This window comes from Chanos chanos, chromosome 1 (genome assembly GCF_902362185.1).
Source record: "Chanos chanos chromosome 1, fChaCha1.1, whole genome shotgun sequence".
Lineage (NCBI taxonomy): Eukaryota > Metazoa > Chordata > Actinopteri > Gonorynchiformes > Chanidae > Chanos > Chanos chanos.
In genome coordinates, this window is record NC_044495.1 from 19,384,426 (window position 1) to 19,404,484 (window position 20,059).

Genomic DNA, 20,059 nt, shown 5'->3' on the forward strand with positions numbered 1-20,059 from the left:
CTTTGATCAGAATGAGTAGCTAGCAGATCCGGTCATGGAGTCTTATGCAACGGCAAGCCAAGTCACTTAGGGCCACCTGGATATAACGGGCGGCATGCCATATTATATTTTTCTTATGTCGGCTAAAGGGAGCTTGCAGTCTTGTTCAACCGGCAATGAACATCCTGTGGAAGGCTCTCCCTTACACAGATAAACTTCTCTCCGAACTCTGACTGGCATAAGTTTCGCCGAATCAAGTAATTTTACACATCTTCGCAGCCACATGAAAAGCAGTAATAGCTTGAGTTACACTGGACGTTGGGCAAGACTTTTCATCACATAATGGCAAAGATTATTTAGGGAACTGATTAAAAATTTTACTGTGCCAAATATACAAATGTTAAAACAGATTTGTTAATGAGGTGGCCGGTGTATTATTTATCTCAGTATAATAGGTATAATAGCCTAATACTTATTGTAGATTAGTTGGGATAAAATATAGTAATCCACACGGGGGCGACAACGAAATTGAAATCAGACAAACGTAGCCTGCTGATTCGAATTTAGAAATCGCTAAATACGATACGCTGCATCTAAGCACGTGACTCACTTACACCCTCCGAGAGCTGCGAGATGATTGGTTCAAAGAGACAGGCTTTCGACGTAACAGGGAAGTGGCAATGTACTCCGGATAATCAATTGCATGTGATCTGTCAATTTGCCTTTTTCAAGTTAGGAAGAAAGATAAAAGTAATTGTAATTGTTACCCGTCGCTCTGATCCAATTTAACATGTCCGCTCGAAATCCGGGAATAGATTTAGGTAAGACCCTACTTGTTCTTTTTTTCTGGCACTAGGGGTGATTTCTGCAACATGCACTTACTGAGATGTAACCGAGATGGTGACTAAACTGTTACTTGCGGTTTCAACAGTATTTTTAAACAGTAGCACGAATTATTCATATGTCCTTGCGTATACTCTTGTTTTTATTGCATTCATTTATGTAGTCTACATGTATATTTCCGCATGCACGAAATAGTTCAATGTGTAGAAAATAATGCTCCATAAACCCGACGTCACCATTTTCGTACCTCATGGAGTGCAAAGTATCTGCATGCGAACACTGGTTGTTAATGTGTAGCTAGTGCAATTGCTGAGTTGACAAGCTCCAGTATTGTAGCATGTATTCACCCCCATGTACAGAGACGGCCCCTGGTTAATGAGTTGCACAACACTTATTTGGGGGACACACAGTGACCCATGTTAACTTGCATCTTCTCAACAAAATAGAATAAGACTTGAAATCTAGAACAAAGGAATATCATCAAATGTGTTATGCTGAATTTGACGTTTCTGCAGATTTCACAGATATGCTTTTTTTCTGCTAGACTTAGAGTGGGTGTCAAAGGTCAAAGTGAACACTCAGGCAGTCCTGAAAAGAGCTCAGCAGATCCAGGGACGCAAGGTTGGAAAAAAACAATGGCAGGTAAGTCACAGCCTTTCACACTTTAGTCTCACATACTGATGATTAGTTTCAATCGTTTAGTAAATGCTTGTTATGATAATGTTACCGATACTGCTTTCTGTTACAGGCGGCTTGGCTGCTTAAGGCAGTCACATGCATTGATCTGACCACCCTTGCTGGTGATGACACACCATCTAATGTCCATCGACTTTGCCTTAAAGCCACGCAACCCGTTCGACATGACCTGCTCAAGAGCATGGACATGCATGATAAAGGTTTTTCTCTTAGTCACAATGATGCACTTTTCTTCATACTTTCAACGGGAATGTCAGCTAATACAGTGTAGGGAAAGTTAGCCAGAAATACTCTAAGCAGAGAAAATATGTAAAAGAAGTATGGACAGAGGCCATGGACAGTCCATACATTTAAAGCTGAAAAACATAATTGAATAGCTGTGTTTACATTATCCACAATGCAAAGGTATTCCGTGGTTACTTGTATTGTAATAAAGGGTGGATGTAGACCACTGCTGCACACTGCAGTGTGGAACAGGATTGGGAGATCAACAGAGATGGCTTTGCAGTAGAATATGCTGTTTTGTAAACCTTTTAGACAACTTGATACGTTTTTATTTCATCTCAACATGGCCACAATATGTCCTTGTCCACCACCAGCAGAGGTGTTGCACAGACAATCAAAAATGAGGAAAAAAAAAATCCTTTTGAGCTCACAAAACAAACTTAGATTTGATTGCAGATACATTTTAGAGAGTGTTAGAGATAGAGATAGAGGACTCAGAGACAGATTTCAGGACATTAATGGCTAATGGTCTGTGATTTTTAGCAAAACATACATTGCACATACTCATAACAGTTATGGACACAGTTACTGAATATTAATGTTTGTTGTGATAACGTAATATTATATTGCATATAATACAATAATATAACATATATAATACAATGTTTTATTAGTGTAATATGATAATATTCTATTATAATAACACGAATAAGAGAGAGACAGAATTCTTTATATTAAAGTCTATCTGTAGGCTTGACTCCACAGAGGTCAATATGAAACATGCTTTTTTATAGGTATCACAACTGCTGCTGTGTGTGTTTACCCATCACGTGTGGCGGATGCTGTGAAGTCTCTGAAGGCAGCCAACAGCAGCTTACCAGTTGCTTCAGGTAAAACTTCAAAACTACATATCTAAATGGTTTGTACGAGAATATATTTTTGGAAGCACTTCAGTAAGAAAGAAAGTTCTTATTACCGGTGTCTTGTCAATGTAAAAAAAATGTCTTTCCCAGTGGCCACTGGTTTCCCTGCTGGTCAAACCCCACTGAGGACTCGCTTGGAGGAGGTCCGAATGGCAGTAGAGGATGGAGCCACAGAGATCGACATCGTCATCAACCGTACAATGGCCATTACAGGACAATGGGCAGGTATTCACATACTTGCCATGTCTACCATTATGTTTCTGGTTCATGTGTACAGATGTTTTTTAACTCTTAAGCGAAGCTTGACAATTCCAGCTGAGTTCACTTCCTCTGATGGACTTTTGGAGATAATCTGCCTCCAAAGAGAGTCTGTTCCTTATGCTTATTTGTTCTTTCAAATATATATCTATAAATATGTCTAGCCATTTCATCAATTGTTACATCAGTCAGTTGTTCCATCTAATTCAAGCTTTATAACTGATATATTTAAGAGCATCATGTATTCAATTGTCTCAGATAGTGACTGTCACTCATTTGTGTCTCCCAATTAGTTTGAGATTTTTGGCAGATCCATCCCATCATAAATTGCAAAACAGTCATGGGATCAGCATGTTTGAAGACATAAAACATCTGTCTGTTCAGGACTGCTTCCAGTCCTACCTTTATTACATACTACCATATCTTAACCAATACATAGTTCACACAATACCACAAGTTCACTATTAAACTTTCTCCCCTACCTGCAGACCAGGCATGAAAATGTCTTCAGCCTGCATCTCTCTCAAAACTGTATGACAAAAAATATGAAAAATAGGTAGAAGTGTAAATGTTTTGAAATTCACTTAAACTCAAACTGGCTTGACTGATAGACAGTTGCCACTTGCTAAGTGCCAGCCAACAACATTGTGTGTCTGTGATCTGTCAAGTTTAAAGCTCCACATTTAAATTTCAAGTCAGTAAGGTGGTCTGTAATAGAGTTGATGGGATGTTTTAGCCATGCTTATATTTAGTTAAATCCATATTTAAAGATGGTGGATCACTTTTTATAATTTCATCATGAGCTGCTCCTTGAGATGCTTCCAGTAGCTTCCAGTAGTTTGCAAGCTATATGTTAAAGAATCCTGCCCTAGAGGCTGAAATTACACTGTGATTTCATCAAAAAAGATTACAAACATCCAGAAGCGTTCAGTAACACCACTTAGCAAAAATGTCTATCAGAACCTGCAGTGCAGTAGCATGAGACCAGTGGTAAGGTTGGTTTGAGGAAGGGCTGGAGTCAGTTTTGTTTTTATAGATAAGTGTCTGTATTTCAGTTCCTCAGAAGGAGATAGGATCTGTGCCTGACCGCACTTCAGCTCCTCAAATTGTTGTATCAGCAGAGGATGACAGTCACAAACCAAACGGAGGCTTTTAATGAAACTAATGAGTTGTGTGTTTCCCCATCAGCACTGTATGACGAGATAAGACAATTCAGGGAGGCGTGTGGAGATGCCCATATGAAGACGATTTTGGCTGTAGGAGAATTGGGCACATTCACCAACGTCTACAAGGCCAGCCTGGTGTCCATGATGGCAGGTGAAATCAGAGAGATGCCAGAGATGGCTAGAGCTCCATTTTGCCTGATTTACAATACTTACATTGTACAGGCTAGGCCCTCTTAAAGGGTAACGTTTGGTAAAGGTAAAAGGTTCATGTAAATATATCCAGACATAACTCTAGACAGAGATTTGATGACCTTTAAAAGTACCCCGTGGTATAGTTGTCTTGTCTTTAGTTTCACTAAGTCACACCAGCTCCAAGTTTCCTCACTGTGTGAAATAGTTAGTTTCATGTAGTGCAAGTGCGTTAAATCATTTTGTCCACTACGTGGTGCTGTTGCACAGCTGTTCCTCAGTCAGCTAACAGATGGCCAGCCTGGATGTCACGGGGAGCCAGACACTGTACGTTTAAATAGCCATCGCACATTAAGCTGACTACCATAGCCAATTGTCAGTGGCTCCGATAGGAATCATTATTAAAATGCATTGCTTTTGTCACCACGCTCCCTCCCTAATCCCCCCTTGTTCCTATGAATTGCGTATGAGGTTTCTGAAATTGAATGATAATTTCACCTATTAATCTCTAACGCCGGGGCTATTTTACTCCTGCGGTCGCTGGCGGTACAGACCCCCCCTCCCCCCACCTGCACAAATGAATAGAGCTTCATTACCGTCGCCCACGTTTAATAACCGTTATCCATTATTGTGTAATTAAGACTCCGCATAACGAATCTCAAGGATTATGCCCGTTTGAGTGAGAGGGGGAGCAAGTGCAAGAGAGTGGTGAGAGGATGTAGAAAAAAAATAAAAGACTGGAAAAACACATAGAACATATCTTTAATGAACTGGAAAATGTTCATCTTGTTCTGGTTGTTAATGAACAGTCATTATGCATGAGGGTGGGCTGAAGGGTGGAAAGACGATGGCTTTTAAAAAAAAAAAAAAAAAATCCGCGCACAGTTTGTGGTTCATCCATTAAAAGCGTCATGTTATCTTCTATTTTTATCAGGACGCTGATAAAACATAATTGGCTCTGAAGGAAAGGAGAGAAAAAAATGAGTGCTCTTATTGATGAACGCATTCACCCCTTCTGCGCCCTGTCATGAGAAGCACATGGTTCTTGTCTGGCCCCTCTCACTCGAAGAGTAATGCCCTGTCTTACATTTGTGGGAAAATCTGAAGTCCAAAAAATGCTTGAATATTTAAAATATGCTAAAAATGTCTATTGTCATCTCAGAATTGTCTAATTTTATAGCCCAACTCATTTCAAATAATTGAGTTACTGACACGCTCCTCTGCGTTTTGTTTGTTACTATATTAATATGAGCCAGGAGGAACAAAAGTTTTCATCTTCTCGCATTTCAGTCAAGCTAAAATTTGCAGTGCTTCAGCATTTATAGCTGGCAGTTGATCAGAAAATATACACAAGCAATTACGCTGTAGTAAAATATTTTTATAAGACAGGGAAATGGAAATGAAAACTACCCAGAGAGATTTTCAGATATTTCTGATGCATTTTATTCTGTAGCTCAATTCAAGCTGGATGAAATGCCATCTATCTTTTTTGTCATGCGTAGAGAACTGTGTACAAAAGCCTCAGTGGTCTAATGTATTTTTTAACCAACAGGATCTGATTTCATCAAAACTTCAACGGGCAAAGAGTCTGTCAATGCCACCTACCCTGTTGCCATAGTAATGGTGAGAGCCATCCGTGACTATTATCTGAGGACAGGTCATAAGGTAATGTCAGATTCCAAAACAGTATGCGTTCGTAGCTGGTGACAATGGCATTTGTATGTGTGTGCATAGTGCTTATGAGCGTTTGTTGCATTACCAATGATGGCCTAAACCTGCTCCTGTTTAGGTCCATTGTCTTCAGCAATAGTTGTTCATATGCTTACATGTGTTTATAGGAGTACATTGTCCTCATAAGGAACTGTCTGAATTGATTGCAGGAAGTCTCTAAATAACGAAAAACGTAACAGTGTATACATTCCCAGGTTTAGAGCTACTTACCTTAAATCCTTTTACCTTTATTAGACTTGGAGGACACCTGTTGTTTCTCTGAATTGTACAGGTGGGGTTTAAGCCTGCAGGAGGCATTCGCACAGCTCAGGAGTCACTTGTGTGGCTTGCCTTGATGAAGGAGGAACTCGGGAATGAATGGCTCAGCCCTCATCTCTTCCGTCTGGGAGCTAGCAGCTTGCTTGCAGACATTGAACGTCAGGTGGGTGCAATAGCTACAGCATAGAAACCCATTGTGAGCCAACATTAGGGCTCAAGTGAAGAGTGAACATCCATTATGACATCACTTGTTGATAATGAGCGGCCATTATGGCTCCTGTGAATAGTTGCACTGTTAACACGGAGAGGTAATAGCTTCACTGCCAAACACTCCTTTGGCGGCAGAGAATAGCCCATTTTAAGCATTGAAGTGCTTAATGCAGCAGTCTTTCAGATTTGCCTCTAAGTGCTTAGGCAGCCTTATTGAATGTCCATTTAAGTTTTTAACTAATTTCCCTCAGTGAGAGCCTATTTTTGTCTTGATTAACACATTCATTGGACTCCACAGATCTACCACTTTGTGACTGGACGTTACGCAGCCTATCATGAGTTGCCAATGGCATGAAACCATGGAAACGATGTTAACATGACCAGTGGCAGCCTTGACCTGTTCAAACAAACCAATGACTAGAAGGACGCTGTTTCTGGTTCAGGCTAGCTCAAATCTTCAGGGAAAACTAATGCTTTCTGAAATGACAACTATGTATTTTGAATGTGTACTTACTTCCTTACATTTCTGTACATTGTGAGTATTCAGTGAGCGCAGAGTTCACAATGCTCAAACTGCTTTTGACTTGACACTGTAAGCTAATGGTCATTTATTCCAATCAAATACCATTACTGACAGAAAGCACTTCATGCTGTTTAAAACCTTGAGAAAGAAAGCTGCCTGAAATCATTGATTGAATTGCTGTTGATGGCTATGGACATAATATAAAATGATTCCCAAAAGTGAAGAATTTCTTGACATAAAAGTTTCTGGACTTCAGAATTGAATTATTCTCTAATAGTAAAACTTGCCATGTTTGTTTGCAGTGGAAATACTAAACTAAAGATTTCTAAGCATAAATGAATATTATTGAGCATCGTTTCCTGCAACACCTCTCATGCATTATAAACAACTCAGTGTACTTTGTAGTTCAAATATGGATATTGATAAAATATAAATTGTTGTTCTCACTGGAAGTTTTTTTCCCCTCTTACACATTTTGTGTCTCTCTCCTGCATTATTCTGTTCCATCTGAAGTGTTCAGTGGTACAGTCCCTATAACCTCTTAAACATCTCCTAAGCTTCACCTGCACTGCTTTAGGCCTCAGTGTCTGTGGGAATATATTATTTGACTTGAGCTGCACTAATTTCATTAACTAGCTGCACAATGAGTAGAATGAATGTTGAGGATTAATTAAAGGGGGTTAAGTGAGTTTAAATGATCTGATTGAGCCGCACACCAATTTTGGCTTCATTTGAAGATGGAAGAACTTTCTTTTCTCTTTCCCCTTTCTTCTTTAATGAAGCTATCTGGGGCCATGCCCTTGACTGGAACAGAGAATAAATGAGTGAATTAATGCCTGAATGGAGAATGAGCTGAGAGGGTGCCTGAACTGAAGAAGGGAACTTGGGGTGGATGTAAGGACTGATAAATAATAATCAAGTTTCAGTAAATTGATAGTAATTTGCTTGAGTAGTATGAGCTTATAAAATACACTTATGTATCACATAGGTACTGGCGTTAACATTAAGTAAGCATCATTTTTTTCATGCAAATGCAAGGGTTTATATATATAAAAAAAAAAGTCATTATCTAGGTCCTTAGCCAGAGTGCAGTACTTCAACAGGTCTTTCATGCAAAGAGAATTTAGGTTGTACTGTCATTCAGTTCCTCATGTAAGTATTAAATAATGAACAAGATAGACATTTTTGAGCACCATGCACTATGTAAATGTGGTGGACAGAAGAATGTGATGAGTGGTGCGGGCTGGCAGAAGGGGTGCGTGTGTGTTTCATTAGGAATGTCTGTATTAAAGTATATAAGCACTCTGCTGCTCCCCCGAATAAGAGTGATGGAACGATCCGGTTCACACCCCTCCTTCCCTCTTGGCCATGACAGATTAGCCCCAGTTACATAAAGGCATGTAGATCATCTGCAATCTGGACCTGCAGCAGCGAACCAGATAAGACTGAAGGATTGAGTCAGCTGTGAGATTGATTCTCCCCTCCACAGAGAACTGTGGGGTTTTTTTTCTCACTTTCTTTCTCTGTCTACTTTAGTTATTCTGTTACTGACTTGAAAGGATCGCATATTGGTCATATTGTACACAAACTCATACGGAGGTTTGGTTGAAGGATTTTTCTACATATTTTGGGATCTATTTTGTGTTCTTTACTAATGCTAAGCAATTTCTGTCAAGCACAGCAGTATTCGTAAAATGAAGAAATGCCGACACGTTGAAGAAATACAGAACCTGTCATATCACATATTATTTCCTCTTTTGAGCATGTTCATAATAGGAATGAAAATGATCACCAGGTTTTAATTGCGACCCAGATTTGTTACAGATCTAAAGACCGCAAGTGTCTGATGGACATATCTGCCTACGATGGCAGTCTAATTAGTTTATGAGGTCACATAACACATGAAGTGTAAATTCATTAAGCCAGCTAGAGACAGATGGAATGCTGTAGGGCAGATCCAAATACTGCCTTTATGAATCATTCAAAAAAGCATGTAATGTTTGCTGTATTATCTTAGATCTGGTAAAGCATCTTTTTGTGTGACATGATGATAAACAAAGCCATATACAGATTTTTAATCATTTAAACAGAGGTGTTAAATGGCATATATTTTGGAGTGTTTTTTTTAATCTACAGTTCTTTTCAATGAAGGTATTACAAGCAGCGTGTAACATACATACTTGAAAAACTGACTGTATATTGAAGCTGTGCCTATGTGGTTTTGGGGTGCCTGAAAATTCAACGTCACTGACCTGCAAAACCATGCAAAGCAAACCAAAGTCAACACAGAAGCACACACTAGTACTATACACTTGAAGTCAGTTTGACACGGCATTGGGTTTTTTTGTTCAACTTTTTGAGAATTTGACCTGAACACAGGATTTTACAACCCAGTGGGGTAGTGTCTTAGTCTACTTAATTAAGTGGCTGAATTTGTCATCAGCCTGAAGCACCGTTCATTTACCTGACACATTTGTTTTCTCTGATTGATTGTTTTCCTGTTGTTTTATTCATCAATATTTTTTCTCTTAAAGTAGACGTAAGAAACAGCGCAGTCTGGGGTTCAGAGGAAGACCGGTGTTTCTAACGGGGGTTCAGAGTCAAATAAGTCAGATGCTTTTCATCAGCCAAAGTTTGCATGTGTTGTGTAGTTTGTAGTTATGTAGTCTTTAAAAGTCCTTAAGCCGTCAGAAATGTCGTCCATTGTATGCGGTTTTCACGGATTGCCAAGGAGAGAGCCGCTGCCTTCTGCTCTGCACTGCATCACTATGGAAACATTATGTTCAGATTGATTGATACCATACAGACCTTTGATATTTTTTTCCTTACAAATCTGAAGCTGCTCAAATTCAACGAGAAGCTGAAAAATGATAAGGGAATATTTCAGATCGAAGAAGCGGCGTAAAATACCCGGAAACATCCATATTGTATTTCTGAGAGGTTGACACTTTTTTCATGGGCAAGTCAGTTTAGCCTGTTCAATCTGAATTGAAATTCATTGAAAAATAGAAGTTAGTGGAAAAGTATATCAAGTCTCGAGGGTCAATGACAGTGACAGTTTAGACTAAATGTTAAATAGTTATACAATGGCATAAAACGTCAAGAACTGTGCTCAAGGAACGCACAGGTGTTATGCACTCTTCAAAGCTCTGTCAGGAATTTGAACAGCACTTTATATTCTGCTGTTGATATGACAGTTAAATGACAGGAATACCTGTCATAAGCCATCACACCGTGATACACTTCACATCCTGAAGTCTGAATTGTGTCAAAACTGATGATATATCCAGGTAAGTGGCACTTTTCACTACTTAGTGTAAACAGTGTCTTCACAATAGGCCTACTGTTGTGTAGGCATGTGCATTTGAAACACATAATTTGTAGGTATTGCAATAGGTAATGTGATGAATTCTGTTTGATCTTCTGCTCTTAGTAGCTCATCTGACACAAATGATTAGTCATTAGTAAACCTGAGACTGCAAACTGTTCCAGAAACAAAATTAAGATAATGTAGAAATGATCAGATTTTGGATTTCTAAAACATGTCTTCTTTTAGTTAAAACAAATGATCAATATTCAGGAACATACTGATTGCATGCACTAAAAAAAAAAAAAAAAAAGGTTTCTGTTTTCAGTCGCTCATTGCTCTCTAACGTCTATGGTGAGGTGCTACCACAGCTGTTTCAAACGATGTCTGTGCCCTCAAACAAAGTCAGACACTAAACAGCTCACGTGTGTATACAGGCTACATCTTAAGCATAGGAGGTCGATTTGGGCTTGAGCTGTGGTCATCATGCAGAGGAAATAGAAAGTCAGTGAGGGAATTTTGTGGCCTGCCAGCCAAGGTCTGGTCAGTGCTTATTTAAGATGTTTTTAGTAACACAGCAACTTAATCAAGCGCATAAATGGTGTAAAGTTAGTGAGAGTCCGCAGTCAAAGTATTTTTTATACAAGGTACTTTTATACTGTTTTGTGCAGTTTTAAGTAATGTTTCCTTCTTTGAAATGTAAACAGGTTTAAACCTATTGTGGTGTACTGATTTCAAACAGTACTGGTGAGGGAGACTGCCTTCCAGTTAAAAGCTTAAAGTATGGGAGATTATCAAAATTTGGGTGAAACTATCCATGAACCAATAATGTGAGTATGAGCCATATCTTGGCGGTATTAGTTTGGCTGGCAGGAGACACAGTGGCCAGATCTAAACTCCCAGAAGAAAAAGCAGCACGTATTATTCTGCCAGTGTTACACCAACAAACAATGAGGGAGGAATACTTGGAAGTATGTTGCAATGTTCTCTGTGATAATGACAGTGAGCAGCGGTCGCTAATAGACAGAGAGCAGGGTGTCATTATTTTTGTACTTGTGTAACAATTTGAAGTCCAGTGCAACCCTTTGACATTGACCTCGGCAGTCTTATTAGCTAAGGCTAGAAGGGCCTCTGGTAAACTCTCAGCTCACGCCAAGGTTACACTCAAGGCTGGAGGAGGTTGGAGAGAGAAACAATAATTGGCTCTCTAACTCTAATGATATTAATGATGCAATTAGAGCAAGTGCTAGCTTTGTGAGGTGAACAGAAACAGGTAGTGATAGGTGCTACCCGGGGACTTCACTAGTGTCAGTCTGGGCTCTCTGATGCTGCTCTGATGCACACAGAGGAGGGGGCTTCTGCGGTGTTTCCCACAGCGACTGCTGTCTTTGAGCGCTGACCTTGGCACACAGGCTCCCCAGTGACAGAGAAGAGATGGAATACATGTATGAGAGATCAAACCAATACTCTGTACTCACCTGTCTCTGAAGTCCAGTGCTTCTCTCTCCAAAGGCCTGCATAGCCGCCACTCTTCTGTTCCAGTGCTGAAATTAAGGATAAGAGATAATGAACTTTGATTTACCTCAAACTGTAGTTAGATAAATTATTTGTCATCGATACAATGGCAGAGTTTTTGTAATCCTGTAGTGAGGTAGTCTGTAGGTAGACAGGCAGTGAACTAGTGTTTAGGATTTCATCGTGGAGATGAGGGCGTAGTAGACTTACAACGCTGCTTCAGGCTAATTACTCAGGGACGACACACATGAAGCAGGGGAAATCAGGTGAGCTCATGTCTACTGTCATCCCATGATATTCAAATTACACTTTAATATCCATGAGGTGGCAATTTCAACAAAACTTCTCTTGAGAGAATAATTAGCTTGTGGGGTTCCAATGTTGTTTTTATCAGTATTAGTTGTTTTATGCACTGTTTTGTTATTGCCAATGCAATTTGAACAATTACTCTTTAAGCCTTTTGTGTTTACATGCAATTATATAGGTGATTGCTAATTAAAGACCAGTTAAATATACAGTGGTTAAAAACAGTAGCGAGATGATCTTCTCCTTCACTGTACTTGTCACCTTAGAGAAGAGTATCCTGACTCTGCTGATGTGGGGTTGTGGGTTAGACTGACAATGAGCTTGGTGAAGCCATATGGAAATATCACTCTGTGGAAATGAAAGACAAGGAGAGGAAGAGGAGGTGAGAGAGGAGGAGGAGGTGCATTCCCATGTTGTGTTTGACGAATGTCCAGAAACCTGGCAGCAATCTTTATCGACCTGTCTTGCAATCAGAATAATCCCATTTTTCATTGCAATATTGGATTTATATAAAGCAACGTGTGCAATCCAGGGCTTAAAAAAACCTCTGATTTAAAGAGTGAGGTCAGAGCCAACTTTGACCAAGTTTACAAAAAAAGATTAAATAAGAAGGAAGTTGACTCGACAGGACATTGTAGTAGCAGAAAGAAATTCCTGTGAAGTTTTAGAGGCCCTGTCCAGAGGACACAGACTACTGATGTCCTCCACAAAAAGGCAAACATCAGGAGATGTGCAGTCCCCCACCAGCTTTTCATCTGCTCCCATGCATCTGGCTAGGACAGCAGTTGAGGGGCTCAACTTCCAAACTGTGGAGCACCATTGGATAGATGCTTTTCCTTAGGTGAAAGAGCCTCTGCTTTCATCTATACGCGATGGTGCAGATATACAGGACGACAAGGTCTTTTTTGTTTGACTTAAGATCCACACGTAGATGCCTCTGGCCTGTATCGGCATAGTCAAATGATAGAAGGGATGTCATAAAGTGAGAAGAGAAGAGAAGAGAAGAGAAGAGAAGAGAAGAGAAGAGAAGAGAAGAGAAGAGAAGAGAAGAGAAGAGAAGAGGGCCGTACCATACTCATACTACATGCCCACAACTATTAGCACCCAGTCCTCTACTGAACCTCATCCCTTCTGCAAATGTGTTCAAGTGTTTTCTTGGATAGTGTCATTTTGCATGGCAACCTTAATGAAAACACTGCATTTACAGATCTTTATCATACAGATCTTTATGATACCTGTCATTATACATTATGCAGATCTTTATTATACAGAATTTATGATACTTTATCATATATAATTTTACATCCAAACACTTCAGTGTGTATTTGTTGGTCTCTTCCATTTATTAATACATTTTGATTCCCCATATTTATTATATCATAACAATAAATTCATATTATACTCTATATATTACACTTGGCAGTTGTCTACCTCAGAACTGAGGACAGAATAATTGTTTGAAATGGGGAATCTCTGCGGACTCCTCTGAGCTTGTTGGCAGACGTTTGAAGTATGCTCTGACACTGGAAAAACTCAAGGGCGGGGGTGGGGAAGAAACACGGCTTCCCAAATGAGAAAGAAAGGAAAAGAAAAAAAACAAGAGATGGAAGGCAAGTTGACTTCAGAGCTTGTAAGTGAAGTTTTATTTTAAAGCAGGGACCCGGCGTGGAGAATGGACCTTTGGGAAGCACAGCTAGCAAGTCAGCACAGCAGCCGTTCATTTAGAAATCACGTTGCTCATTAAATAGGAGAGACAACTGTTGCCTTGAGAGATTTCCACTAGGCTCAAAAGACTCTGAACCTCAAGGACCTAGCCAAAGACCTTGAGGTTCTCCAAATCAACAAAAAAAACCCACCACCTCATCGCCATAGACTCATTCATAAGACACAGCATTAGAGGTAAGGATATACTGTTCCCCTCACATCTAGGTGTATTGCACTGCACTGCTGAGATAGAAAGAGAAACCACATCAGAATCCATTGTACCTTAACTACCTTGAAATTGTTATCAAACGGCGCAGTGCCTGTGAGGCCTCCCTCTGACTCAACAGGCATTGTGCGTGCAGCTGATTGCCTTGTTGTGTTCTCATGCAGCTGGATCATGCTGGGCACTAGCAGTGGGGATGCTGATTACTGCTGGATTGGCCTTAAGCCTAAGGTGGATAGAGCCAAACTCCCTATGGTTGCTCTCAATTAAAGTGGTTGTATTGCATTGCTCTAACTCTTGGTTCAATAAATGCTATGTGAAATAGCTTGTGCTTGCTGCAAAACAGCCACAGTCAATACAGACCTTCGGGATTGAGAGATTTTAGTTAAATAATCAAACAGATGATGTAATGGGTTTGTTAATGCTTTCAGAGGTGGAATGCGTACGAACATGGTTTTCCTTCCAAACAGAGCCATCCATATAAAACCTGTGACTTTTGTTATTTCTAAAATGCCCTTCAATTTACAGAGTGTGGAATTTTTATTCTGATGTTTAGGTACCAACAACAATTTCTTCTTGGCATTCAACAGAATGAGGTCATGAAATATATACTGTATGATAATCTCACATATGTACATATACAGTGCTTTAAAATGTGTTCATTCAAAGCTGAAACAAGGGCATAAATTATACTTAAGTACAAAAACTTACAGGAAGTTTTCTTGAGCGTCCTAATGATAGCTGCTGGAAAGCTTAAAATGGCAAGCCACAAAGATGAAAAAAAGGGGGACAAACCACTAGACAACCAGATGAGAGAGAAAAAGTCATGAAGAAAACATGAGACCTTTTATTTTCTTTCCTGACACACATTAAAACAGAGTAAAACTGGAAACGATTTAATAAAATCAAACATCGAGGGGGAATATTGAGCAAAAACTTTCCTTTACATCAATCAAAGCACTGACAGAATTGTCACAAGCATATTTAAAGTCAGCAAGCAGAGGCCAACATGGGACTCAAGAATGAGTAAATAAAACATGCCTCTTTTTTAAACCCCCCCCCCCCCCCCCCCCCCCCCTTCTTTACTGATTAATAGGGCAGCCCCGCTGATCAAAAGAACATTAGCTTTGATTAATCAATCAATGCCCTGGTGGCTCTCCCATTCCTGTTGATGGCTCTGGCTGGCAGAGGGATGGAGGCCAGTGCGTGAAAGGGGCTCACGTCACAGCAGGCCGAATGTTCACTCACATTTCTAACGTTGCACCATGTCAACTCAAATCCTCCAACATTGATTTCTCCCACCCTCACTGATATTCTTTCTCACAGTCTTTCTTTCTTTCTTTCTTTCTTTCTTTCTTTCTCTCTTTCTTTCTTTCTTTCTTTCTTTCCATATTTATGTCTCGCTTTCCTTTTTTCTTTCTCTGTCTCTCTCTCTTCCACACATCCCCTCCATTTAAAAAGTTGTTTAATTCAGAATAAAAATGGTATATATTTTGGGATTATTTGTTTGTTTGTTTGTGTTGTTTTGTTGCAAAGTAAGGGTGTCCCCGACTAAGAATTGACATAGTTGAATCTGATTTGTCAAGTCTTGCCTATCGTCGACTGACTGTCGAATCACGTTCTTTTTTTCTTCTTTGCTCGTTGATCCATATTCTCATTTGTGACACTGGCTTCCATTTTTCCACACCAGACAAAAGAGCTGAGACACCCAGTTAAACACTTTGTCTCCCTGACTTGTGTTACCTTTTGTCTCTTTGCTTAGACCGAAACTACCGGTTGGCTCGTTATCTGATGCGTTCAATTTCAAAACAGACACACAAGCAGTTCTTGAGGTATTAGTCCACATACAACAGGGGTCTTCCCACTGTATGTGATGAGACTGAAGGAACAGAAGTATAGTATGGTAGCTTTTATTGCCTTTATTTTCTCTCCCAACAGGAACAGTGAAAACATGCCACTTTTTTAGTCGTGGCTCCACTACAACCACTACTTCTCCAGCGACCTTCCCAACATGGCCGCCTATTTGGGGTCACCCCATCAAAGAAATGTGAAGTTCATGACCTCATACCAAAGACTTCATCCTCTCTTGTCTTGATGGCAATGCCATATTGTTTTTTTTTACATGGTCTGTTTCTCTTTCACTTTCTCTGTAAATGCAAATTAGGGTAATTTCGAACGACAGGAAAAGTAAACTTTCTTTTCCAAGTTGTGTATGCGGCAGGTTCCCTGTGGGGGATAGGGAGCTGTAGAAGCCCTGCTCTAATTCTGTCATTGTCAAAGTTTGACATAATAAGCGATTGTTCACATGGCTTTGTTGAGTGATGCAATGCAGAGCAGGCTCCCAGTTCCTCTCTGTTAATTTTTTTAAAGGGGAAAACACAAGACATCTATTCCTTAAAGGGATGTTTGGCTCTGCTTATGCTAAATTTCGTAGCTTTCCTGTCATGCAATCTTTTTTGTGCCCCCTTTTATCTTCCCAAAACCACAGGAGGGCTTTACCTTTACCATGTCACTGGGTAACAGTATCTCTGAAATAATTTAAGTAGCCCTTTTTTGAAAAACCCAGACAAGTCGAAAGCATTCAGATCTGAGATCAAAGCTATATGGCAGCGTCGCCACTGGAGTAAGTGTTGACTCTTCAACCGCTTTCTACTCTGTGATCAAGAGCTGAGTTTTGTTAAAAGGCTGTCCTGGTTTCCCTATCTTTGCCAGTAGCACAGTACATGTCTACATATTTACTGCCAGGTGTATGTAAGAAGAGCAAATGAAATGTCAAGTTGAATGATGTCCACACATGGAGGTAAGCCCACATGAGTTAAATTATGTTTCACTTGTGAAGCAGCTTTATCTCCATAGGCAATATTAATGCTGTGTCAACAGTGGTCATTTGTCCTGTTGTTAAATTTGTCCTTCAACTGATGTGTGCTTGACCAGGTGCAAGAAGCATTAAAAGAAATTCTAGATTTTTCTATTCATTTCTTCTTACCCTGATGACCAGGCCGAGGTCCGGAAACAAGAATCGTTTTTCTTCCACAGTACAGTCAGTCAAAGAACAGGTCCAAACTTGTATTTTTTTGTCTTCTTTCTTCTTTCTTCTTTTTTTGTTCTTGACAGATAAATATGTTGAGATTTTTTTTTCCTTAACCACGAACTTTCTCTAATTTCATCAGCACTCCTGACTGACAAGCATCATTACGGATAAAATTATCTTGGTAATTATCCTGCTGAAAGGAGATTTATGGCTCTTTGTGCAGCGGAGAGCAGATCCGCGGGGCTAGCTTCACTTGGCAGCAATCTGGAGCGCAGAGTGACTTTGTTAAAATAAGCACCCTAATGACTTGAGACCCCATACTGTGCAGGAGGGTCTCGGAGCTCTGCTTGGTAGGGGAGCATGCTTTTGTTCCACCTTGCATTTAGTGAGAGTGCACACTTCCGCCTGCACATGCCCGTGCCGCTTTACAGAGGGGCCGACATCCATAATTATCTTCATTTGTCCCTCAGTGCCATGTCCTATTCCAGAAATTCCCATCAAAATTACCCAATGATCCCTCACTTGTATCCCACTACCGCTGAGGAGAGAGAGGTCACGCAAGATGATGCGTTGTAAGTGTGTTCTGTCAGCCGTGTGTTCCAGAGTCTTAGAAAAGCAAAATCATTCAAAACAAATTGAACACGTGGACTCAGCTAACTGAAAAAATCTTATTTTATTATCTCTCATATCTGACACATAAGACAGAAACAAAAGCCTTTCTTCATCTGATACATCTACTCATCCAACAATAAATGTGCTCGTTTTATGTAGTGAAAAGCATAAGCACTCCCCTTGTTTCATATTGTCTATGAGAATTTATTGTTTATGTCATTTCAAGTCAGAGGAGAAACACAGCTAATGTACAGTGGTTTGCTCTGCAGCCTGCTGTTGTGTTTCTAGACAAGGCAAATGTGACTTTATGTAATGTCACATTTCTTGATTTTTAGTATTAATAAGTTTATTTACAGAAGTTTGTATTTATTTCATGCTCTACGTATTTTATGACCCACTGTTCAGGATCATCTAGCAACTGACTGTTACTCACATAAAACCTCTCAGTGACAGAAGAATAACAAGCAACCCCCCCCCCCCCCCCCAACCAAAAAAAGTCTGTTGTCTCTGTCAGGTGATCATTTCCATTGACTGCATAGCTATACATAGCAGTGATAAACTGACATAATGTTATTACTCTGGAAACAATAAAGTATACATAATCACATTGTGACATTAAATTTGTACCTCACCAGAATCTGCTAAATCAATAACAGGTGTTATTTTGTGCGTGAGATTATTCGACTGTCACTGTTTAGTGTTAAAATATGTGATGCAAGCATAATGTATGGGGGTTTCTTCTGTAGTCAAAATAAATCATAATTAATCGCATGGTAGATGTTGCCCTATCAGAAAATGAACACTTAATTCTGTTTGTGGATGTTACATCCAAACAGAGATTGCATGATGAGAATTTCATTGCATACACGCAGACACACTGTCTGTGCAATTGCATATGCTCAGCATTCTACTGGCATTGATTGGCTGGCCATGGCACATATGACTGTGTGGAAAGAAATGTGGTCGCCGCCTTGAATCGATAAAAAAAATGTATGTGCCTAGAGCCTAGGAGGCATTCAGTAATGAAATCAATAGCTGCGCTTGGCTTCTGGCATTAAGATCATTGGCCAGGCTGTTATTTAGTCATCGTTGTCCTACAGCTCCAGCACAAGCCAGCAACCTCAGAAAATCAATGCCGCGACATCACCGCCAGCATCCCAATTACTGGTGTGACTGGTGAGAGATCAATGCACGTGTTTGCCATTAACATCATACTGCAGTATTAACATCGTACTGCAGTATTAGCACCACCCCACCCCTGTGCCCCACTTAAGCAAAAGGTAAACGATAAAACTCCACAGTTGTCATGTTTGGCCCTAGAAGACATCCCCTTACTATGACAGATTCTGAGATCATTTACGACAACTGTAACATTTTAGTGTGAAATTGTTAATGCTTCTTGCACAGGGATTTGTCTCACAGTATTTTTTCAAGTATCAATCAATCAATCAACTTTTTCTGCAAAACTGCATAGCATGATTAGTGTTGCCAAGTGTCCTTTGGGGTTGTGGAAAGCATAGTGTAACATCATTAGTCTCCAAATCCGGTTAGTTTATGAAAACGAAAATGCTGGATGCCACAAAGAGAAGCTCTCTTTACTCAAACTGTAGTATAGCTGATCAAACATGACACCATTCCAGTTTGTTTTCTATCAATACCATCATGATAAGTTCATAACTGTGTCACATCAGGTACTAAACTCCAACTCATAGGCTCTAGTCAAAACAGCATCACCTTCAAATTCATGTTTGGCTTTGACTGACACTTCTCATGTTACTCTTAATGCAAGGTGTAAACAGGGCCAGAGAGAGAGAGAGAGAGAGAGAGAAATGACTTAATCTATTTTAACATATATTTAAACCATGTGTGTATTTAACAATACTTGGATTAAATACTTTGACTTTTCTAGTAAACAAGGTCATCAAATTCAAAGAGTGGAGAGTGTATATATTGATAATGATAAAAAGTAGTAGTAACTTTTGACTGCACAATTTTGGTCTAAGACAGCACGAACACACTTGATTTCATCTCAAATGCGGCACTAATGCTCGGCCACAATACAACTCTTCCGGCGACTGGGTCCCCACGCCTGAGATTACGAAATAGTGATATAAGGATCTATTCATTTTATTCCTTATCCTGGAATGAAATCTGATCTTTGGTCTAGTTTAGCCCTGAAATATTTCATAACAAGTTTCCTTTTTGCTGACAAAGACATTACGTGAGACAGTATTTGGGGTAAAATGTGATCCTAAAGTGATATGCGGGATGGTCTCGAAGACCTAATAACACGACAGTGACTCGACATAAACCCGTGCAAATTTGAGGTCAAAGTTAAGCACTTACGAGCAGGGCTGCTC

The 20,059-nt window shown here is 39.8% G+C and overlaps 1 protein-coding gene across 2 annotated transcripts; it reads left to right on the forward strand.

Moving 5' to 3' along the window:
* The first annotated feature begins 657 nt into the window (after nucleotides 1-657).
* Nucleotides 658-7,351, forward strand: dera (deoxyribose-phosphate aldolase (putative)). 2 transcript variants are annotated; one of them, XM_030786015.1, is made up of 9 exons: nucleotides 658-800; nucleotides 1,367-1,464; nucleotides 1,571-1,718; nucleotides 2,538-2,633; nucleotides 2,757-2,891; nucleotides 4,113-4,241; nucleotides 5,832-5,944; nucleotides 6,282-6,431; nucleotides 6,777-7,351. In XM_030786015.1, exons 1-9 carry the CDS (start codon nucleotides 770-772, stop codon nucleotides 6,831-6,833), a joined length of 957 nt encoding a protein of 318 aa, XP_030641875.1. In that variant the 5' UTR covers nucleotides 658-769; the 3' UTR covers nucleotides 6,834-7,351. The 2 variants fall into 2 exon arrangements, with proteins under 2 accessions (XP_030641875.1, XP_030641883.1); XM_030786023.1 differs by lacking the exon at nucleotides 4,113-4,241.
* The last annotated feature ends 12,708 nt before the right edge of the window (nucleotides 7,352-20,059 follow it).